This window comes from Plasmodium coatneyi, chromosome 7 (genome assembly GCF_001680005.1).
Source record: "Plasmodium coatneyi strain Hackeri chromosome 7, complete sequence".
In the NCBI taxonomy this organism is placed as follows: Eukaryota; Apicomplexa; class Aconoidasida; order Haemosporida; family Plasmodiidae; genus Plasmodium; species Plasmodium coatneyi.
Window position 1 is genome coordinate 1061784 of NC_033562.1, and position 23072 is coordinate 1084855.

A 23072-nucleotide genomic window follows, 5' to 3' on the forward strand; every position below is an offset into this window, starting at 1 on the left:
GTGTAATAGCCACACTGAGGAGAAATTGAAATGTTCCATTTTTTTTTTTTTTTTTTTTTTTTTTTTGCCTGACTTGTTCATAAAAAGGGAAGCGCTTGGTGAAAGTTTTTTTTTTTTTTTTTTTTTTTTACTAAAACATGCACATGGCATGATCCTTTGGCTGTACGTGTCAGTATACCCTTATGGCTGATGGACATATATCCACTTATGTAATTCCCCGCTGGTTCGTAACAGCATTTTACGTTTTATCGTATAAACGGAGCGAATGTGAAGATTAATGGCTGGACGATGCAATCGTCCTGTTTCACCGCATTCTTTCACATACGGGAATAGTAGTTAAAGAGTGCTTAGTTAACACAGCCGCCAGGGCTGACGGGTAAAAAAGAGGAACACCCCCCCGTAAGGATCTAACAAACTGTACGCACATTTTAACCGCGTCTGCTTTTCGCATTTTATTGAAGCGGAAATTGTCAACTTGGATGAAAAAAAATAAATAAAAGGCAACATTGCACTGACATATTACGGATTGATGATCCATTTGGTAACGCGCACAAGCTTAACTTCCACCCCATACTTCGCGCGGATGTCCCCGCTCATACCCCCTTGGTTTCCTTCAAAATTTTGCGCATAATCTTTTTGGACTTCTTCTTGTTCACGTTTTCAAATTTCGTTTCGGTTATGTTTAATTTTACATTTCTGTTCAGGAAGCCATAGTCCGTGTCCTGGTCATATTTAAAATGGTGCCAAAAAAAGGACCAAGCGTAATCGCCATTTTTTTTATACCCCTGGAAATCAAGGAGTTCATCTGGGGTTTTATTAATGGGAACAAAAAAGGGGTACACATCATCCTTATACTTCCGATGGCACATTTTCATTTTCAACTGGAGAAAATTATTTTTATAAATGCATGTTATGTCACTGAGGTCGACGTAGGAAAAGGGTCGAAATGCCCTCTGGATCCTCGTATATTCTTGAGCTTTGTTTCTTTTCTGTCTATTCTTGAAATTTTTGCATTCCCATTCTTGGACGAGGAAATTCTTTCTTGTGTTAATTATGACAACAGGAGGCATGGGCTCATTCTTCGTAAATTTTGTGTCCATATTATCGTTCGTCGTGTATGTGTATGTATACCTCTTCAAATTATAATTGTTTAATTTGTTGTATGTACTGTTGTATGAATTTACATTTTCACATTCCACTTCGGGATCTTCATTGATGTCACTTGGGACATTTTCAATTATGTGAGAATTCAAATCGTGTGCAAAATTTTTTTCCTTTGCTTCGTTGAATTTTTCATGATATTTCTTTATGTCAAAGTCGTTGTAAAATTTTTCTACGTTGTCGATGACGATGAGAGTGTCATCAATTCGCAAGTCAGGAAGCCACGTCTGCATTACTAAGTAGACATTTTCTTCTAAATATTTATCCGTCTTTTTTTCAACCATGTAGAATTTTTTGATGACTTCGTTTTTTTCCTCTTCGTCCATATCTGCAAGGGGGTCATTTTTCTGTTTCGCATCATCCTTCCCTTTTCCTTTACCGCCACTGCTGGTGGGGGAAGTCTCCGACGGGTGGACAACATTCCCATGGATGTCCATAATTTCGTCCTTCTCCTGGTACCTTTTAATGTCTTCCCTCACTTTTTCTATGACCCTTTTGTTTATGAGTTTTTCCTTCTCGTCTATGCTCTTCACATCCTTCAGCAGCTGTATGTTCACTTCATTGATGTTTTCGAACATGCGCTGCAGCTTCTGCTCGTCTGCCCGGTACCTCCGTTCGTATACGTCAACCTTGGGGGAGTTTCCTACTTGTGCGATGTAGTCTCGGTCCTGATTGATGTATTTGAAGACCTTTTCCCCCTCCGCAGGGGGCCCCGTTTTGCCCTCTCCCGTTTTGCCTCCATGTGCGTCCATTGCATTTTTGACGTCCACCGAGGAGGCATCATCGCCCCTTTGTAAGGCGCCCCCCTCAACGGCGTTGTTGTCATTTCGCCCCCCCATGATATCCTCCTCCTCTAACTCCTCGATATTCTCAGAGTGCACCTCATTTGGTACTAAATTATTTTTTCCCCGATCGTACACGCTCTCCCTCACATAGTATATATTCATCTTCCCAAACATGGCAACATCTTGTGGGACGTTTATTCCATTCCTTTCGAAAAAAAGTTGTTTCCTTTTGCTACATTTGTGAATGTCTCTTCCCCTTAATCTGTCTTCCCATTCAGGCGGGTTTCCTACGTTTTGTTTCCACGGGTTCCGATTGGGCAGGTACAGAAACAGCGTTCTTTTCCCTAACCACCTGCACTTGGCTCTTCTTTTTTCGTCTGCACTTGTCCCCCACTGTGGGGCAAAGTCGGATCTGCGCTTCTTCACCCCCACGTTATTAACGCCACTTCTGTTCTCGCTAAGTAGAAGCGTAAGAATGCACAACAGGAGGAGTTGCACGTGTTGCACATGTTTCATTTTTTTTGCAAAAATGAAAAACTGGGTTTGCCCCTGTGTGTACTTCTTCGCCACTGTAGCATGGCTCTCCTGGATTGACAAAATGGTGTCATGGTGGGAGTGGTGATAAAGGGAGGGGTTCACATTTGGGGGGGCCTCGTTCCATCGTCCCTGTGCGATCCCCTTGGATCAGTTAATTTGAAGGGATCTCTGTCAGGGTTCCCTGAAAAATGGGCAGGCTTACTCAGCAGTGCCTCCCGCCCGCACCTCCAGATGAGCCCTCTCCAAAACTTTGTAAAAGCGCCCCGCAGTAAAGTGGGCACAGTTCACGTGGACGCCCTGCTCGCTCACAGCCCTACACCATTGCAAATTATTTTTCTTTTCATGATCGTAATGCGCCATTTAACTGGTTTGTTTGTTTGCTTGATTGTTTGTTACACGCCCACAAAAATGGGTGAAAGCAAAACAGGCGAGGTGCAAAAGGGGCAACTCCGAAATGGGGATGGCGCAAAATTAAAATCGACCCGCGGGAACGCGGCAAAGTGAGGGCGCCCGATGAGTGGGATAATTCTTCAAATAGCATTGTTGTTACGCAGAAAAAAAAAAAAAAAAAAAAAAAAAATCACGCGATGTGAAGTGAGGTAAAATTGCAAAGGAGGAAACACCCAACGGTGTAATCACCACAAACGCAAGGCCCGATGATCGAACCCCAGGGGGAGTACCTTCTCTCACTTCATGCTCGATAGGAGCTGCGTGACATGCGTCTCCACAGTGGCAGCGTCATCACTCGTTATGCCAAAAGGGTGTACGCTTGCCTCCTCCTGCCCATCCTGCTTGGCGTAGTCGTTCAGGTAGGTTCGCACATCTGAAGCATCGTTGCGGTTTTCTTCTCGGTTTCCCCGCGTGAGAACGAAAGAAAGCGAGCAGCTGAACAAAAAGAAAGGTTTGTAATTGCTCACCTTCAATCTTTTGCAAACGTTTATGAAGTATTGCGTGTCCGCCTGCAACTGTCGGAGGAGTGTTTCATTCACGTGGGGAATACCACCTACGGAGGAGAGGAACATGTCTGCAATTTGCTCGAATAGCAGCTCCGTCAAGTATTTATTCTCATACTCATGGAATATGTGAATGTACAAGAATATGGTCTCTACGATGAAACAAATGTTTTCGTCTGGGTCCAGTGTCGTCACCTTGTCTTCCTTCCGAAGGGCACCCACCTTGGCAGTGTACCTATTTGTGTAATCGCACAGTGGGATTAATGCAAAGTGGATGACATTTTTTATAATGGTATTTTTTATGTCGTTTAATTTGCACAGGGATGACTTGAGTAGGTGTTTGCCGCATTCGTGCTCGTCCAGCTGGACCTCCACGTCGGCCTCACGGGGGGGTTGATCATTTGGGGAGGAGGCTTCCTGCTCTGCTGGAGATGTGTTCTGACCGTCTGGCTGACTTTTACACCCCTCTTCCAACTGAGTGGATTCCCTCCTGGGAAAGTCGCCCTTCTCGAAATACGCGTGCATGTGGCTAATGTTGACGTCCACGCCAGTGGGATACTTGCCCTGTCTGTTCAGGTAACTCTTCGAAATGGTATTGAGCAAACTTCTGCTTGTAAAATGGGAATAAGTTCTTTCGAAAAGGAACATCCCAAAGGACTCATACAATTTTGTAATATTAACAAACGTGTTAAGAATTTGAATAAAAGTCGTCATGGCAGTTTTCACATACTGGATGACTTCCTTGGAGGAGTCCAAGTCCTGTCTCATACACACATAGCGGGAGCCATCATCATCACGATCATCGTGATCACCATCGTCATCAATACCATGATCCATGCCTGTCAGACTTTTCCTTTTTCTTTTTTCCTTATCCTCCTTTCTCCTCATTTGATCCTTCATGTTGTAAATTATTTCATACACAAAGTTGTACACGTTAATGAAGAGGAGAAGAAATTCCGTGTCGTGATTAAACGTGAAAGAAAAAAACGGGATGAATTTAAAAAAAGGAGAATTGAATATCTCCTTTGAATTTATTTCTTTTTTTTTTTTCTGAATTATTTTGGTGATATCTCCCTCCAATTGGGTAAAAAAATTCTGCAACTTATTCTCCTCCATTATGTCATTTCGGTCAAATGTGCTCACTTTTGTATTGACTTCTTCGAAACAATGCATGTCAAAATGAGATGCGTCACTGAGGTTTACTACATGCTCTGCCATAACATCGTTGCTCATGAAGGAGGCCTCGTTTAGTATTCTACTTAACATGTTTTTTTTTCCGATGAGGAAGGGAGAGTTGGAAAGTATATTCACACTAATGCTCAGCCCGTCCATTATTTTGTGCGTTGTTGTCCCTTTCCGTTTGGTTACGCCTGACTTGTCTTCGTGCAGTTGCTTCGTCTGCTCGGCAACGAGGTGACCCACTATCTGGATGGCCTCCTTGTAGAGCAGCAGGAAGAAGTCATCCTGGTGGTCAGCAACCTGGTCAACCTGCCCAACCTGCACAACCGTTGAAACCTCCGTGCAAAGCTGCCCGATGAGGCGCCGCATGGCCTCCTGGTGCTCCTCAATGAACGTGGTGAAGTACTCATAGTAGTTTATCACGGCGTTGTGTACAGCCGTGCCTGAATCGGATTGCGTGAATTTGAAAAAAGTCTTCCGAAAATTTCCCACCAGAAAGTGAACAATCTTTTTTGTAATCTCCCCAATCACGTACCTATCGGAGTACACATACATGTGAACAAACTTTAAATATGTGACAAACGTTTGGACGTAAATGTGCACAATTTTTTTCAAGTCAATTTGGCCACTACTATCACTCAGAGAAGATGAGAGGATACTGTTTAGCAGGCCAAAAAAATCGTCAAAAAATTCTGCACTATATATACACACATCAATGGAGGGTACATATATTTTAAAATAGGAAATAATTTCTTCGTGCTCATTTATGTAGAGCATATTGGAGTGTAACATAAGTGCCTTTTTTATTTTTTCATTTATAGCTAGCTGTACATTTTTTACAACTAAGAATAATTCGTTCATGTTTTTCTTCACGGATGGGAATGCCTTCAGAAAGAGCAATCCTTTTTTGATATTCTCTAGTCTGCTTTTCGCGTCGATGCTTTTTCGTAGGACACGTTCCAGTTCGTGCGGCTCTACAAGGAGGTCATCCAGGTGGTGGGTCACCTCTGCGTTCCCACTGCTGCCACCATCGCTACTGAAGGAGGTTGAACTTTTCCAATTATTTCCCTCCCCTGTTTGTAGTACATCTCCATCCAGGTTGCTTTCCCCAACAGTCACCTTCCCACCTGCCACGTTAATGTTACTGAACAGTTTTCCTATTTTATCCTTCATGGCCTCCAGATGTGTCTTCGTTTCGACCACCATCCCTCTGTACTTTTCCGTCTCGGCGTTTATCTCCCCATCTATGTACTCCTTTTCCGCTTTTACTGCTTCCCATAATGAGTGGATTCTTTTTTGCAATTCCTCTGATTCGTTTGGGGTGATCCCCTCTTCATATTCCACCCCTCTCTGACATGGTAGGAACGCTTTAAAGTGCAGGTCGAAGAAGGCCTCACAATCGTTCTTGCTTTGTTTTATCTCCTTCAAGACGGTATGTTGATCCATTCGGGTGGCGCTGCGGCAAGGTTACTCTCTACCGGGGGGGAAGTCCCTGGACAGTTATGCTCTTCCACGCGGAAGGGAGGTAATTCTCCGATGTGATAATCTACGTCGAATGTCGCCCACGCGGTTGTCAGGTCTTTGGAAAGGCTATACTCCTACCTGATCAGGGAGTTACTTTTCATCTTGCCCCCAACTGGCATCCTAAATTTGCAAGCAAGAAAGGGTTAACCTGATTGGAGAGCTTAAAAAAATTGGGGAGGCTTCTCCACTGCGTTTCTAACCGGTTGGAGTAAAAACTAGGGCATATTTTTGGTCGATTTTTTTTTTTTTTTTTTTTCTCACAACTGTGCGCTTTTGCGTGTACATTCCACCCCCGTGGCGTGGCAGGTTAGTCTCTCCACCGCCCTGTGTAACGAATTGTGCATGACTTAGAGGGTGCATTTTTGCATATTCCTACTGATCACCAAGTTGGAGACCCCTGAAACCGAACAAATGGTGTTCATACGGCGCGTTCCATGGTCGCACTTTTTTTCAATTCACCTGCAGTGTTCGGGAGGGAGGTGCGAACCCTTTTCCTAAATTTCACCATTGCGCCAGTTGCACCCTTTTCCGGTTGGGACGAGCCAAGAGAAAAAACATCCCCCTCGATTGATCGTCATATCGAAGGGGCAGCTATTTCTGTTCCCATTAAGGGAGAACCAATCTGGAGAAAAGGGAATCAGCTAATTGGAGGTGCAGGCGCGGGTGAGCTCGCCAACAGGTGCTAAAATTAGTGGATACAAAGCAAGCCACCCTGACTGAGGGACCCAGACCAAGCGACGCTATCGAAGGAACGCTATCGAAACGATTAGGACGAACGGGTGGAGTCCCCCCGAGGAGCGGCCCAAAATGAAGAGACCAATCGAAGAGACGCCCCCGCACACAGACACACACGCAACGAAAATGTTAACACGCGAAAGATGATGATTCCTTTTTTTTGCATTGGCCTAATTCTGCAGTTGTACGTCGGGTGCTTCAACGTAAAAAAAAACATAGTAGTGACATACCAAGGGGGAAGAGTAGCAAACAGAAAGGAAGTTAAGTCGAGTGCATTTCTAGTGAGGAGGCAACTTTTTAAATTTAAAAAAATTCGATCCCATTCATCAGATCATGGGGAGAGAAAACCTTCCATTGATGCAGCACAGAATGGAGGAAAGAATACCCTACGCGAATTTTACCATCGAAATTGTAGACGATTGAGCAAGACATTCGAATTAGTAAAAAGTGGTCTAATCTCCATTCAGGATAATTTATTGTCAAATTCTTTAGCTAGCCAGCTAGCCATTTCTGTTTCTTTTTTTTTTCTCCACTTTTATATGCTATCTCGACACTTCCTCATTTTATTCCCCTATCAGTTAATTCCAAACCATTCCAACATTTTGATGAGCCTGGACTTTAACAACACGCTCTTTTTCTTTTTGTCCATATTTTTTTTCAAACGTTTCAAGGACCACTTTCACAGCTTCAAGCAGAGGCTACAGTTGAACCGGTTCACCATCAAGCTACAGGACAACAAGAGGAAAAATATCCTCTCCGTCTGCTTCTTCTTGATTGCTTCCTACGTCTTGTCGGGTGAGTGGCGTGACGAGTGCACAGCCAGTGGGAAATTCTGCCGATCCGATCAACTCTGTATATTCGAAGGTTCACCCAAGGGTCACATCTCTGTGTGCGCCAATGCTGAGTGTTTTCACCCTTTTTTTTTTTTTTTTTACACATGTTCATTTTTTTCGCCCGTCCCGCCCCGTAGGCTACGTGTCCATATACACGGAGCGCATCTTGACGCTGTGGAAACTGTTCAGTCGCCCTCTGTCGGATAACGTGGTGAAGTCGCTACAGGTAGGGATGCTCATCGTGTGGTCATGCGTAATGGGCAAGGAGGGGTTGAATCCCTTGCGAAAGACCTGGATGGGCGCTGCAGCGTGGCCACCGTTACAAACGTTACGCTTTCCGTTGCACACTTATACACTTTTTTACCCCTCCCTCCCGCAGATCCTGACCGGGCACTTCATATGGGTAGCCTGCAGCATCGTCGTGTTTAAGCAGCTGCTTTACCCCTACTTCATAAACAATGAAAGCAATTTGAATTTGCGCCACAAGAGCAGTTGGTGGTTCGAGGTAATTTACGGGTACGTCTTTTCCCATTTCGTATTCAACATTGTGGATTTGCTGAACAATTTTATAATAAATCGTTTCATGGGGGAAGGGGAAGACGACGTCTACGTGGACAACAGCATAGACGACATTGTTAGCGGAAGAGAGTTTATTTCAACTTTGCTTTGCATTATTAGTCCCTGTTTTAGTGCGCCTTTTTTTGAGGAATTTATTTATCGTTTTTTTGTGTTGAAGAGTTTGAATTTGTTCATGCATATACATTACGCCGTTACGTTTTCTTCCCTATTTTTCGCAATTCACCATTTGAATATCTTTAACTTACTTCCTTTGTTCTTCCTGTCCTTTTTATGGTCTTACATTTATATATACACTGACAACATTCTTGTCACTATGCTTATTCACTCGTTCTGGAATATTTACGTTTTTTTGTCCTCCCTGTGCAGCTAGCCATTTTGTATTTTTTTTTTTTTTTTTTTTTTTTTTTTACCTAACATGTATGTGTGCATGTTTTTTTTTTTTAAACATTTGTGCAATTTTTCCGTTCACGTCAGGAGCAGGCACCTCATAGGCGGTGATCTGACAGGCCGCCCCAATAGGTTGCCTACACGTGTGAACGTTACGGTGTTATTTTTTAATTTTCTCATTTGAATGTTATTTTTACTGGTTAATGGGACATATGATCAATTGGAAGACCTCCACTTGGGGGTTTCCATTCGTGGCACATAAATTTACGCTGTATAATGGCCGTCAAACGGAATGGTGGCGTTGTTCCTCATATTGGCGGGTCCAATGAGGGTGCCGATATAGCAGCAGGGATACATACACCGGGAAAAAAAAATAATAAAATAGAAAATAAGCAGCTTAGCGGTTACCTGATCGCTTACCAAAGTTTGCTCGTTTCGTATTCCCTTTTTTTTTCCTGTGCGTAACGTGGGAGCGAATTATCCGTCGAGGAGAAAAATCTCTTTCCCAGAAAGAGCCTATTGGTGTGATCACAAAATTGTTATGAACTTATTCAGGTGAAAATTCCCGCCTTTTTTGTCCCCATTTGGTAAGGCGCCCCTCACCTGGGATAAAAATAAAAAGTGCCACTCGAGCTAGTGAACGGTCGGTTTGCATTAACCACACTGCTGAACTGCGTGACGGGGAAGTCCTACAACTCCACCAGGATAATTTATCACACCGCGTGTGCCCCATGCAGGTTAACCAGCTAAGAAGGCACCTGCTACGCAGGGCTTGCATGTTAGAAGGCAACACTTTTTTACAAACCCAAAGATACGTATCAGTTCTAGCGAACGAATTAAGGAGTGGGCACATATTCCTCCACAATGACAAATATTGTGAGGTGACAGATCAGAGGCAGGTCAAGCAGGGCCGACTAGCCACGACGAACATGGTAAAAAGATACAGGGGGGGGCAAATACCGTGAAGTGCCCAAAATTCACATGCACAAATGTGTACCTCCAGAAATGATAGGCACACGCATATGTAACTGTGTGCACAGATGTTTTGCCCATCCATGCAACATGCTTAGCCAATTGGGGGACCTTTCCTTATGTGTGTCTCCCACACCGACTGAGTGCTTTGCGCCACGGAAAGTACTTTCCTCCATTCGCTTCATTCGATCCCTTTACCCTGTTCGTTTTTTCCCCCGCGCAGATCTCCTTCATCGACCTGAGCACGTTAAAAAGTTCCTCAGCCAAATTCGCGTGCCAAGCGAAGGTGGAAAAAATTGAACCGGTAAAATCGAACGTGCAGGTACAGTACACGGACAAGCAAAAAAACATAGTCGTCTGCTTGGATGAAAATTATGAAGATATAGAAATACCCATGAACATTTTTGCCATTTCGGAGGAGTACCTGCAGCCTGGTTTGCAAATAACGGTGTTCAAGCACGAAGACAAAATTGTGAAGGTTAATTTGCCTTCATCGCTGCTGGCGACACTGCGCAAGAAATAAACGTTTGGTGTGCCGTTCATTTCGTTTTTGTGACGGTTTAGACGTTTGTGAGGACTGGTTAGTGCGGGAAGGGGGCGGAATTTCACCCGAATTGTTTATTCGCCTCCCCGTCTTCATTCCACCCTCGCAATGTATTTCATCATTTCATTATTCCGTCATTTTGTGTGAGTGTTTTTTTTTTTTTTTGTTCATTTGCGTAACATGCGCAACGGCCCCATCGTGGTGATGCCGTCCAACGTGCACACAGTTTGCTTACTAATGAATGGCGATACACGGGAATATGCGAAAAAAAAAAGGAATATTTATTTTTTGCACTGAATTGGGAAGCGGGGGAGGATGCGTCACATGTAGATATATGTGTTCCCATACAGACGGAAGGGGCTCTGCAGGAGGAGTTGCCAGTTCTGTACTTCCCCCCCAAGGGTTGTAATAACCTAGCTGGAAATTCCCTATCGAAAGAAAAGCAAAAAACCAAAGTGTGTACAACACTATGTGCGTAATTTTCCATAACGGAATGATTCTGCGGAGGGGGATAGCATGCACATTCCGAATAGGCAATTTTACTACACCCACCTTTGCGTTACACAAGGCGGGAAATTAAAAAAATATATATATATAGGTATATACGCCTGGCTAACTGTCCGTTCTGTTAACCACGGGGGAAGGACCCCACTACGCGCGGACTTTCCCCTCAAAGGCAAAAACATTTCGCAAAAAAGAAAAAAAAAAAAAAAAAGAGGGCAACGCAGGGCATATTTTTTAGCCGGTGCGTTGTTATCATACGCCCAACGGATGAATTAAACAAGTTAGGGAAAAAAAAAAAAAAAAAAAAAATGAACCGTAGACGACATAAAAAGGGTACATAGATTGATTGGCAATAATTATGCCGACGAGGTGGTGTGAAGTATCCTCACGTGATGCGAAAAAATTAGCGATCCTGAAAGCGGACCAACCAAGAATTTGGTGAACGAAAAAATGAAAAGCAGGCCGCGGCAAAGGGATCAAACAAGGACAATAAGGTGCAAGTTAAACAGGTCTCATTTTTTGCAGAATGTACAGATAAGGAAGCTAAAGGGGAAAAAATAATAAAAAAACAGACGAAGGAAGGAGCTGGGTTCGCCATAAATACATATCGAACGGCGCAGGACCCACACCTGTTTTAGTACCCACCAGGGGCGTCCCACCAAACAGCACAAAAAAAAAAAAAAAAAAAAAAAATCTTCCCATAAATTTAGCACGTAGATATAAGCATTCCCCCTGAACACCTTCCAAAGGGGTCACCCCTTCCCCGAGGTAGGAGTGGCTTCACCTCACAGGTCGATCGTAGCGCATGAATCGAATCAGCGCATCCCATGAGCAGGGCGCCCCAATAACACACACACATATGTAAATACATGTGTATAGATATTTTACTACACCGCGTTGCAAATGAACCCGCTGGCGTCGGCGATGCGATCGCAAATCTCACTCTGTGCAGAGGCGTGAAATGAAACGATAATATAACTGTGCCATGTCATACATCCCCAAACACATAACCGTTGGCAAGGTCTGCAAAACGAACAACTTCTGCGTTGCAAAGTGGAGCAGGATGGTGAAGAATCCGCACATGAGTTGTAAAAAAATCGGTATAAGTGGATACTCCACGGGGGGCGCAGGCGGAAGAAACGACGTCAGCAACGCCAACGGTGGTATGAACCATGTTAGCCCCGTTTGTGCTGCTAACCGGGATGGCGGAACGGAATCTGCAACACCCACCTGTCTGGGGGAACCCACCTCCAGCCCCACGCCAAACAGCACATGCGGTGACCTCTCAGGTGAAGTCATTTTAAGAAAATACGATCGAATTTTATTAATCGAAAAGTACACAAAGTATGACAATTTAAGGAAGCAAGGATATAAGGACGATTATATTTTGCGCAATTTTTTTTCTGTTTATATTTCTCACTTTACGCATACTCTTATTGTAAACAACGTCATTAACCTTTTGAGGACAAAGTACAGATCCCACGTGTCCATACTTAAGGCCTATAAACGGAACATTGAAAACATCTGTATTAGCAGTTCTAGCATTTTTTCGCCCGATGCGATTTTCAGCGTGGGTAAGGTGAACGCTGCGTCGGGGTGATAACCTGGTCAGCGTGGGTGCACACATTGCACGTGCATATTTCGAATTTGCTTATCCTATACACACAAAGCGTGATTAATAATACACCTATCTACTTGCCTTCTTTTCCATTTTTCCCCCCAAGGCGGAGACGGAACATACCTGGAATCCGCACACATAATCGCTAACAAATATATTGTAGACGATAACTCCGGAGGGACGAAGAAGCACATCGAGCTCGTTGGAATAAACAGCGACCCCAGAGGATCTGAAGGGAAACTCTGCCTGGAGTACTTCCATGTGGACCCCGAAAATGAAATAAACTACACATATGACTCATTTGGACAATTCGAGGAAATTTACAACAGAAAAAAAAAAAAAAAAAATTTCGTCTTCACGGATGTGTCAAATTTGATCAGGGATCTCAAGGGGAAGGAGGAGAAGGAAAACAGGATGAGGAGTGATCATTCTGATGAACATGCAGTGGAAGAATCGGATTTAAAAAATGTGAACACGATGGATCGAATTGCACAGAATAACAGTTTGCGTTATGAGGGTGTGCATACAAATGAGCACAACAATGCCCCTGATGAGGGGGTCGAATCGATCGAGCTGGGGAAAAGCAGTCAAGCTGGCCAGGTTGGCCATACTGACCATGCTGACCATGTTGATCACACGAAACCGTGCAACAACCCGTTCAGCGCCTTCCCCCACACGGTAAGTGAGCGCCTGGAAAATCTCACCATCAGCGCCGAGGAGTACGCCAGGAACACGCTCAAGTGCTTCTTCGAAACGAACAAGCATCGAAAGCTGCACAGAAAGTACATCACCGTATACATAAAAAGGTGCAACGAGGAAGAAGGAAAAACATACAGAAGCATCAACGAGGTGTATATTTATGAGGCCGTCAAAAATAATATCTGCACATACATTAATATAGACAACAAAATTGTGAAGAAGCTAAAAAGTACCGCTCTGTTGATTACCAGTGGGACGGGGTCCACTGCTTGGGCATACAACGTCAATAAAATTGATAAAAAAAAAATGAAAAATATTATTGACGAATTTGTACGAATACAAAATGATGTAGTGAAGGAAAACATCCAGCCTGTCAACTATGACCTTTTTTCTGAATACATAAATAATTCCATTTGCTTCCATCCCAGTAGTAAACAAATGAAGTGTATAGTTAAGGAGCCCGTGGAAAATAGCGTATACGACTCTACCGACCATGTGTACGATTGTCAGTATGTGAATATACGCACCTGCACGAGCAACACCATCGTGTATATTGATGGTATATACAACATTAAGATTCAGCCCAACGATTCGGTCATTCTTCACATAAAGGAGGGTGACTTTATCGTTAGTTACAAGTAGGGGTGTTCCTTTTGGCCGTTTCGTGGAATCATTGCAGCAGAGGTGTAACAATTAAAAAAAAATTTTTTTTTTTTACCCATTTAGTATGCCTTTTTTTGTTTTTCCATAGCCACATATTGTTGCTCTGTCGGCATATTTTACCCCTCACTTCACACCACACGCACACTTTGCAAGTGTAGCAGCATGTGCAGAAAGAGCGACTCGCATTGGCGTGCTCCCCCCTCTGTTTAGTTCACCTTCCGCTTAATAATTTTTTTTCACATTTACTTTTCGTTTGTTTCAAAATGGGGTAAACCACAGCTGCCCTCATAAAACGGTGTTCATATATTTTTTTTTAATTCTGCCAATTTTATACCTTTAATTAGGCTGTGTTTATGCATGAGCCCCGCATCGTGCATCTTCCAACAATGCTGTCTTTCCTTCGTAGACTATTCCAACGAAGTGACTTCAACACGCGCATTTACCGCTTTGACAAATCCCCACTTTACTGTGGGGTGGCGCTTGCAAGGAAAGTTATAACATACGATTATTTTTCGTGCAAAAAAAAAAAAAAAAAAAAAAAAAAAAATCACGCATTTGGGAGGGTGTACATTTTTCGCTTCAGTGACAGGGTACGCAAAGCAGTGTATATATATATATGCATGTGTGCCAACTTTGGGGGGAGAGAACAACCACTGCCCCGTCACAACAGATGCACAATGGCTCATTCATCCGCCTGACCCTCACAACTTGTTGAAGCTAATAATCTCGGCCGACTGCACCAAGAAGTCCAGGTCGTCTTCCACGTCTTCATAATTCACCTCATCCTCGTTGGCCCCATCGTGGTCGCCCTCCTCGTCACTGTTGGCGTCGTTGTCTTCTCCATCCAGGCCGAGAATGAGCTTCCTCTTTTTCTTGTCCTCCTCATTTTCCAAGTCAATGTTTTCTATTTTCTCCATCAAGTCATTCGTATTGACAAAATCGTCATATATAATACAAGACATGTGAAGTTTGTACAGGCCAAAAGCTACGGGTAATTTTTTTACTTCCTCACCCCATTTGATATTTTCATCCACAATTTTTTGCTTAACAAGTTTGGGGATTTTACCAATATCGGTGTCAATTGATTTGGGTTTTATTTCGATAATTAAAATGGACCTATTTTTTTCCTTCTCCTTTTGCTTCTTCTTTTTTAATTCTTCTTCTTTCTGTTTTTTTTTCTCTAACAGAATGCTCTGGTCATCATTATTGCTGTCCCCGAATAGGTCAATATCGTTATCAACATCATCATTTTCTGGGATGTTTTTTTTCTCTGGCGCGTTGCTGCCTCCCGCTTTTTTCGCCTTTTCGCTTGGATCCTTAAACTGATCTGTGACATAACTTTCTAAGGAGCTGATGTGCTTATACCAGCGATACAAATGGGGGTGCTTATCTTTACATATGACGCTTTTTATCTGATTATAGATCTTCAAATCTTGGGCACTTAGCATGTGATTTTGGTAGTACGAGTGCTCTGCGAAAAAGGCGTTCAGTTTGGCGTAGTCCCCTTCGCCCTTGACGGTTAATAAATTTGCGTTGCTAGCCATGTTGAATGGGGGGTATGTGAAAAAAATGGAAAGTTAAGCTATATTGCTGGAAATGTTATATTCCGTATGCCACAGGTACAGTACAAATGGTTAAAATTGAATGGGCAACAAGGAAAGAATCTGCTGCTTTTCGCGCGTTACGTGAATATGTCGTTAATATGCTTGTTAACAACGGATGCGATGTTAAGAATGACCAAATGGAGGAAGAATTATTGGGTACTTTTCGCTAAAATAGCTAAATGGGAATTTTTTTTTTTTTTTATTTCGCATGAACGGCAAGGGTAAAATGTTCACTTTTTATATGAACTGTTCAGGCGATTTAACCATTTTTTTTTTTTTTTTTTTTTTTTTTTTCTATACTTCATGTTAGCGCTGGGTCACGGGGGAAAAAAGGAAAGGGGGGCAACAATGACCCATGCGTAGGCGTAAACAGTGCCCCGTTTTTCGGATTTCTCCAAAACAGGGACCGGACGATTACCCATGTAGCAGCATTGCACGAGCCGCGGTGCGGTATGCCTCGTTGGATGTACGTATATTATACGCATACGTAATTGCGCATGTTCCAACCAGGCCCTTTTTATCTCCTCGCGCAAAGCCCCATTTTTATTATTTTCTCTCTGCGGGGGAGCATCCTAAATTTTATTCACCCTATTCAGGTGCTGAAGTATATGAAGTTAAGAGGGGGAAGGGTTACACAAAAGGAGGACGACATTTTTTTATAAATTTTGTCACCATTTCATTTTTGCAACATTATCTACATGGAAAGGATTCTGAAAATTTATTTTATTTTATTTTTTCCAGGGGGGTGCGCTCTATTGCTAATGTGCCAGGGTTCAGCCCGCTACGGTAACCCTTAAAACATTAGGAAGATTCACCAATTTGGGAAATCTATTCAAATCGTCTTTGTAAAGCGAGTTCTCGTGGGGACCATTTTGTGTACCACCACATTTAGGCGAAAGATACGTATGCAGAAAGGCCTAATCAGTTTACGCGCATAAAGTATGCCTATCTACACATCTCATTGTTGATTGGACACTCCCCCATGGTATTTCACTTCGCACACGAAGGGGTGGAAGAAGAGGGGCGTGTAAAGTTTGCTTGATTAGGAAGAAGGCACGGGAGAGCTGTATTACTCGTTGTGCTATCCTCTCCATATACACACAGAACGGGGAAGGTGAAATATATACTCGTGCCGCTCCTGGAGGGGAATTTCTCCGAAGCTACGTTACTACATTGGGGGAATGCACATATACTTACCGTGTAAAAAATTGCCCTCTTTTTCCTTCACCTCGCTAATTCGATTGGGTAACTACTCACCCATAACACTTTAATAGCACTTGGGAAAATTTACAATAAAGAAAAAAAAAAAAAAGAACTGCGCGATTTAACCAACTATATACAACACTACTATAGTACTACACTACTGCGACTGCCCAGCACGGCACCTACATTCTGACACCTTCGGGAAGCTACAAAAAAATGAAGCGGAGAACGGACTTTAAAAGCATATGTGTGGCAACCATCATCGGGGTTTGCAGCGGGTACTACATATTCAACCCGATTGTGAATAAAATGAAAGATAATGTGAACAATGTGAATGAAAAAAGTGAAAAACCGGTAAAGTAGTTCTTTCGCCATATTATTATATGGTGTGGTACACATGAGCATGTTTGTGCTGATTGACTACTTTTTTTTCCTCTTTTAACACCCTTTTCGCGTCTCCATTTTTGCAAAGAAACGTTTGTACTGACTGTACATCTACAACGTGAGCGAGAAGAAAAAATTTGATGGGACACCTTCACGTGCGTGCGATCAGCTGACCTGGTGGTACATTTTTTTCTGTTTGAATGGTCATGTTGTTGCTGAAGGGGCAGTAGAAAAAAAAAGAAAAAAAATCAAAACATAAGCAAAAGATAAGCAAAACGAAGACACAGCAGCGGAATTATGTTCTCAAACCTGTTTTCGAAATCGCGAACGCTTCGCTCTATCCACGTGAAGTATGTTCGAAGTGTCAGGGGAAAGGACAAATGTCCCCCCTTAAGGAATAGCAATGGCATTCCTTCAGCAGAAAATGCGAATTGCAGGGGTGAAGAGTGGAAGGACCACCCATCGCACGATGGGGAATTCCCCAAAGTGTGTCCACAAAGTGACGCAACCACCTTAGGGAGGGGAAACAAAAAGTTAAGGAAGTTCAAAATAGCCGCACGTGGGAGAGGGAGTCACCTGCATGGGAATGCCGTCGAAGGGGACATCAGGACCGATTACACAGGTGATATTTTTTCTGAGGGGTTTCAAAAGGGAGGGGATATTTGCCCCGATATGGGGAAAGCAGGTAAGGGGGACAACCCATTTGTGTCCAACCAAGAGGGAGTCACCCAACTGGATGGAAGAAAAGATGGGGAAGCATGCACAAACCCGTTCGCCCAGAGTACCTCCAAAGAGAGTAAATCATACGAATTTTTAAAAACGTTATATGGACTGATCGGTGAGAAAAAGGACATCTCCGAGGAGACAGCGAAGGACTTAATTGAACAAATGAACGAAATCATAAAAATTGAAAAGAATTTAAAAATGGTGTTTCTTCTCCTACACACCATGAATAAGCTGGTATGTATTCACGAATTGGTTGGGAAATTATCCTCTGAGATAGTCAAAGTAAAGGACAGCGAATTGCTCTCCATCATTCTTCGCATTTTGGTTAATTGCCATTATACGGATGGTGAATTATTACACGTCCTGATGACAAAATTGAAGGAGCACATCAAGTTAGGGACATGCACAACCTTAGCCGTAAGTAACACCTTCTACAGCTTTGCCTATTTGTACAGAGAAAACTTAATCCACTTGGGGGAAATTCCCATCGGCCAGATCATCCAAATAATTGGCAGCTATTACAGCTCCTTTTCTCATGAAGAGCTTTTCGAAATTATCCAGGCGTCTCCCCATTTTTCACTCCCCAAGGGGAAGTCACAAAATGGGAAAATGAACCAAACGGATAACGTGAACCAAACGGGTAACGTGAACCAAACTGATAACGTGAACCAAACGGGTAACGTGAACCAAACGGATAAAACTCATCAACGTGTTCATAAAAATTTAACCAAGTTGCTAAACAAACTTGGGAACTACCTAGTAGAAGAAAATATTGCCAAAAGTGCCTCGTTCAAGCAGATCAAGACTATCCTGTACTCATATGCCAAGATTAAAACGTACCACGAGAAATTGCTCTTGCATTTATATCCCCCCACATTGAAGAGAATAAAGGGGTACAATGAGGAACTCCTCAGGGGGCACAAATTGGGCAGCTACAATCGTGGGGAAAGCGATTCCCAATCAGCGTGTGAAGGGTCAACGGAGTTATTGCAAGAAACCCCTCCACTGATCAGTGAAGCAACGCAAAACGTGACGGATGTTCTTTACTCATACAGTAAATTTAGCATGTATATAGACGAGCTGTACAACGAAATTTTACTCCTCCTGCAGAACGTCTACAAACATATGAGTTGCTCGGAATTATCGCAGAGCTTAATATCGTTAACGAAGGTGCACTGCAATGTGAGGATCCTGTTGTCCAAAATACACATGGAAAGATTTAACGTGCAGGTGAAATTTTACCAAAATTTTTTTGCCAATTGTACTCCCATCGACTTAATGAATTATCTCCTAAGTTACAGTAAAAATTTATACTTCGAACGGGACGTGTATGACATAATTGGGGATTTCCTCCTCCGCGAAAGGAAAATAAACTCCCTGGAAGGAAGTGATCTGATCAATATTGTTCATGCGTATAGTAAAATTTATTACCTGAACGGTAAGGTGTTTTCTGCGGTGGATAACATTCTGTGTGAAAGACTTGACAACAACTCCAACTATTTGTCCACCGAGGATGCCATAAAATATTTAAATTCGTGTGCAAAATTATCATATAAGAATGAAAAGATGATTTCCAGAATTGTCGAAATTATCCATAGGAGCAATTTTGTCAATATCGAAATTTTTGAGCTCTTTAAAATGCTCAAAAGTGTGAAAAGGCTACAAGTACCATTTGATCGCCTGGAGACCCACATCCGAATGGTGGTCCCCAACGTTACTTTCGACTTTGGCACGTATAGCAACCATTACTACAGGGCCCCCAAGGATCTGCACGTGCGGAGGAAGAAGTGGGTTTGGTAGACGAGAACAGGAAAAGGGGGCAGACCTTCATTTGGCTTGCAATCAATTCAGGCATTCTTTGCTAGTATTTTATGCCCGTATTTTTTGCCTGTATTTTATGCCCATATTTTTTGCCTATATTTTATGCCCATATTTTTTGCCTATATTTTATGCCCATATTTTATGCCCGTATTTTTTGCCCGAATTTTTTGCCTATATATTATGCCTATATTTTTTGCCTATATTTTTTGCCCGCATTTTATGCCCATATTTTTTGGTCACCACCTTTTGCCAGCGCATACGTGCCAGAAGCGACCCGTTTAGTTGGGTACAAATTCGAAGCTTCGTTAAGCACGCACGGTGAGGGGTTCGCATTTTTCATAACCACGTTTTTCTCACTTTTTTTTGCGTACCATTTTTTACTTACATTTTTTTATTCCCCGTTTCGAATTTCTTATCTTTAATTTTGAATTTAATTTTTTTAAATTTTCCCGCGCAACTTCCTGGGAGTATTCCGTTTCTTCCATTTGGCATAACGGCCAATAAAACATACGCCCATTTCGACGGCCCCCAACAATAGCGCTGTCCCGAGGGAATTTTTCCAACTGGAGGGATCCTTGCTGCAGCTACGTTGTGGCTTAAGCGTAAAAATAGTCCACTTCTTTTTCAAGTCAATCGGGGAGCAAGAACATGGCCAAGGGACTGAGGTCAAAGGTTAAGCGGAGGTTCAGGACGATCAAGCGAATCCACGTGAATGGTAAGAGGCTCGAAGCGTGTCCGGCGGACGGACCTCGTTGCTGCCGCGTGGCTTTTTCTGTATTCCCCCCGTTGATCACTATGGTTATCCTGATCACGATCACTACCTCTGTCACATATATTTTTATTTCACTTTTTTTTCATTTTCTTCCCACCCATTTAACAACGCAGAGATTATAGAGAAGCCCAATGTAGTCAAATTGCACAACAAGATAAAACGATCGAATAAGAGCAGTAAGGATGGAAAAAAAAAAGAATGAACAAGCAGATTGGGAGCACTCCATCGCGCAGGAAGCTTACCTAGTTGCTCCGTCCACCTTTTTATTGACCTTTCTCCTTCCTCCTTTTTAGAAAATACACAGGATGATTTGATTAGACCGCCCAACAAGTTCCTCTACCCAGGTAGGCATATCCATTTTGGTTCGTTCGCGCAGTGTGAATGGTTGGCCACGCAGATTTGCAAGTGCCTCCAATGAAAAATTGTATGCAATGTAAGGAGAGCGCCATCCCATGCGTGCCCACTTCCTTCCCCCCCTTAGACGACGAACGAGCGGTGGTACCGCAGCACAAAAGTCCAAAGGTGATCGACTTCAGGTCCGAAGCCCTACCCCTGTCAGGTGAGTTTTTCCCCATTCGAAGTTATCCCCATCCGGATGAAATTTTACAATTTGTTTTTTTTTCACCCACTTGGAATGATAAATGTGTAGCCTTCAAAGGGGGAAAAATTATCCTGTGGATATGCCTTAATGTAGTCCATTACAATGTCCACACAAACACCTCCATTAATATTATGCCTTCTCACCATGCAGGATTCGCCAACGTGGGAAACAGGCGCAAGTACAGTTTGAGCGAAAAAATGGAAATAAAAAATCATTACGGGAATACGCCCGGGTTTTTTGACAACATGGAACTGAACAAAATGATCGACGATATGCACAAGCGGTCAGTGGAGGTTATGAATACCATTTCGAAGGGTAACGATGTGCAGGGATGATACGATCAGAGGAGTAAGTGCATAAAAAAATGCGCATCCTTGTATTTGCCACGACCGCATGTTATCCATTGGACTATCTCCCAAACAACCCGTCAGCAGATATGTCCACCCTGCTTTGTAAGGGCATTTGTCCTTACATCAATTCGTGGTTTATTTTTATTTTATTTTTTTTGACGTAAAATGTTTTGTAAAATTAAAAAAGGGGGGAAAAGAAAGAAGGGTTGATTGGGATTGTTAAGTTGAAATGGAGAAACACACATCGTGGGTATCACATGGCGGGTACCCTCCGTGCATGTGGAAACATTTTTTTTTTTTTAACATGTTCCATGTGACATGCAAAAAGGACGCTGTTCCATTTTGTTATTCGCTATGCAAACAAAACTGCAATCAACTTAATTCGGATAATCCTTATTTTTTCATCACACAGAGTTGATCGATTTGGTGATCCTCTCCTTTTCAACATTGTTTTACTGACCGATGGGGTGGCCTGTGTATGGGTTAATTTTTTTTCTTCGATTTTTCCTTCTCCTTGTCCATGTCTTTGTCCTCCTCTCCCTCTTTGGGCCCGTCGAGCTGTTTCTTCTTCTTTTCGGCATTTATTTTATTTTCGATTTTATTGTTTATCAAATTGTGCAGCGCAATGACCGACCTGGTAATGCTTCCAATAAATACGTTCAGCATTATGTCGTTGTTTTTTACCATAAAGGCTTCCAAAAGGTTTGGGTTTTCCGTATCGGGGAGGAGACTAAATACGTTTTGTAGATTGTAAAGAATTTTTATGTTCATTTCGATGTTTCCATTAAGGATGTCATTTAGGTAGGCAGAAATTTCGTGCAATTTATAAATGAGGCTTTTTAGGGAGGATAACTTGTCCCCCACTTTGGTGGCTAGGGTGGAGGTGGACACGCTTTTCAGCTCCTTCAGCAGGAACTCCACTCCCACGTCCTCGGCTTCGAACGCTCCTGCGGGGGGAACACAGAACATGGGTGAGCAATACACACACGATACCACATAACATGCACAGATTGGCCACCCATGTTGTAGCTACACCGTATATTTACCTATCGTCACGGGAATATGGATGAAGGTCTTCCTGAATTTGTTATCCGAGATGGCCTTCTCAATAGCCACGTAGGCATTCACAGGAAAGACGCTCTGATCTGTGTGTACATTTACCAAAAGGAAGATGGGTGCGTGGTGGTACTTGTAAAAAATCTCATTAATGAAAATATCGTTCGGTTTTATGTTAGAACCCGTCGTATACCAACCAACAATTTTTTCTCTCGTGTTAATTTTCCGTATCATGTTGAAAAGGTTTTCATTGTAATTATCATCGACAAAAAATATGTTTATATCTTTTATGTCCTCTTCAAATGGTAAAGCGTAACTATTTGTGAGGTGTACAACGCCGTCTATTTTTTCTCCAAGGATTGTGCCAAGCACTCTCTTTTTTGTGTTACTCGCTATTCGGTTGTAATGGTCCACCACGGAGAGGAGGACTATCGGGTGCACCACCACATGCTTGTTTAGGTAGATTCTCTCTAACTCATTTTTGCTCTTCTCGAAGATGTCATTTTCCATTTTGCTTCGCTGTAATATGTGGTTGTTACTCCGCGTCGGGCGATCCTCCACGTGGGGCGGTTATATACATATATACACAAACAGGTTTTGCGCTACGAACCGCCCAACGATGGATGACAAAGAAATCCTAGTTGTATACACACAGGTGTACACAGATTTGCGTGTTCACCCTTGGAGGGGAGAAACGCTCCGAATTACACGCCCCTCACGCGAAGTGACCGGCGACGGCACAAATGGAATGACACAGATATTCACTCACAAAAAAACAAATGAAAAAAATGTGCAAAAATGAGCATAAAGAACAAACGAACGAACGAACGAACGAACAAACGAATGAACGAATGAGCGAAGGGGGACATACATCACTTGGGG

At 42.8% G+C, this 23072-nt stretch overlaps 9 protein-coding genes across 9 annotated transcripts; 5 read left to right on the forward strand and 4 right to left on the reverse strand.

The window, feature by feature from the left end:
* Window positions 1-593: 593 nt before the first annotated feature.
* On the reverse strand, window positions 594-2462 carry PCOAH_00017840 (Uncharacterized protein; the record flags this gene model as incomplete). The annotated part of the gene is made up of 1 exon (XM_020058593.1): window positions 594-2462. The coding sequence occupies one exon, from the start codon at window positions 2460-2462 to the stop codon at window positions 594-596; it is 1869 nt and encodes a 622-aa protein (XP_019914085.1).
* A 707-nt stretch (window positions 2463-3169) lies between these two features.
* PCOAH_00017850 (Uncharacterized protein) lies at window positions 3170-6061 on the reverse strand (the record flags this gene model as incomplete). Its single annotated transcript, XM_020058594.1, has 1 exon — window positions 3170-6061. The coding sequence occupies one exon, from the start codon at window positions 6059-6061 to the stop codon at window positions 3170-3172; it is 2892 nt and encodes a 963-aa protein (XP_019914193.1).
* A 956-nt stretch (window positions 6062-7017) lies between these two features.
* Window positions 7018-8656, forward strand: PCOAH_00017860 (Uncharacterized protein; the record flags this gene model as incomplete). Its single annotated transcript, XM_020058595.1, has 3 exons — window positions 7018-7669; window positions 7845-7933; window positions 8087-8656. The coding sequence occupies 3 exons, from the start codon at window positions 7018-7020 to the stop codon at window positions 8654-8656; spliced, it is 1311 nt and encodes a 436-aa protein (XP_019913912.1).
* A 431-nt stretch (window positions 8657-9087) lies between these two features.
* Window positions 9088-10218, forward strand: PCOAH_00017870 (Uncharacterized protein; the record flags this gene model as incomplete). The annotated part of the gene is made up of 2 exons (XM_020058596.1): window positions 9088-9605; window positions 9869-10218. 2 exons carry the CDS (start codon window positions 9405-9407, stop codon window positions 10166-10168), a joined length of 501 nt encoding a protein of 166 aa, XP_019914022.1.
* A 1460-nt stretch (window positions 10219-11678) lies between these two features.
* On the forward strand, window positions 11679-13652 carry PCOAH_00017880 (Uncharacterized protein; the record flags this gene model as incomplete). The annotated part of the gene is made up of 2 exons (XM_020058597.1): window positions 11679-12267; window positions 12418-13652. 2 exons carry the CDS (start codon window positions 11679-11681, stop codon window positions 13650-13652), a joined length of 1824 nt encoding a protein of 607 aa, XP_019913945.1.
* Window positions 13653-14374: 722 nt separating this feature from the next.
* PCOAH_00017890 (Translation elongation factor) lies at window positions 14375-15217 on the reverse strand (the record flags this gene model as incomplete). The annotated part of the gene is made up of 1 exon (XM_020058598.1): window positions 14375-15217. The coding sequence occupies one exon, from the start codon at window positions 15215-15217 to the stop codon at window positions 14375-14377; it is 843 nt and encodes a 280-aa protein (XP_019914059.1).
* A 1479-nt stretch (window positions 15218-16696) lies between these two features.
* Window positions 16697-19390, forward strand: PCOAH_00017900 (Uncharacterized protein; the record flags this gene model as incomplete). Its single annotated transcript, XM_020058599.1, has 2 exons — window positions 16697-16834; window positions 17216-19390. 2 exons carry the CDS (start codon window positions 16697-16699, stop codon window positions 19388-19390), a joined length of 2313 nt encoding a protein of 770 aa, XP_019913927.1.
* Window positions 19391-20059: 669 nt separating this feature from the next.
* Window positions 20060-21119, forward strand: PCOAH_00017910 (Uncharacterized protein; the record flags this gene model as incomplete). Its single annotated transcript, XM_020058600.1, has 5 exons — window positions 20060-20126; window positions 20297-20359; window positions 20477-20527; window positions 20665-20742; window positions 20935-21119. 5 exons carry the CDS (start codon window positions 20060-20062, stop codon window positions 21117-21119), a joined length of 444 nt encoding a protein of 147 aa, XP_019914194.1.
* A 498-nt stretch (window positions 21120-21617) lies between these two features.
* On the reverse strand, window positions 21618-22700 carry PCOAH_00017920 (26S proteasome regulatory subunit; the record flags this gene model as incomplete). Its single annotated transcript, XM_020058601.1, has 2 exons — window positions 21618-22081; window positions 22181-22700. The coding sequence occupies 2 exons, from the start codon at window positions 22698-22700 to the stop codon at window positions 21618-21620; spliced, it is 984 nt and encodes a 327-aa protein (XP_019914086.1).
* Between the last annotated feature and the right edge of the window lie 372 nt (window positions 22701-23072).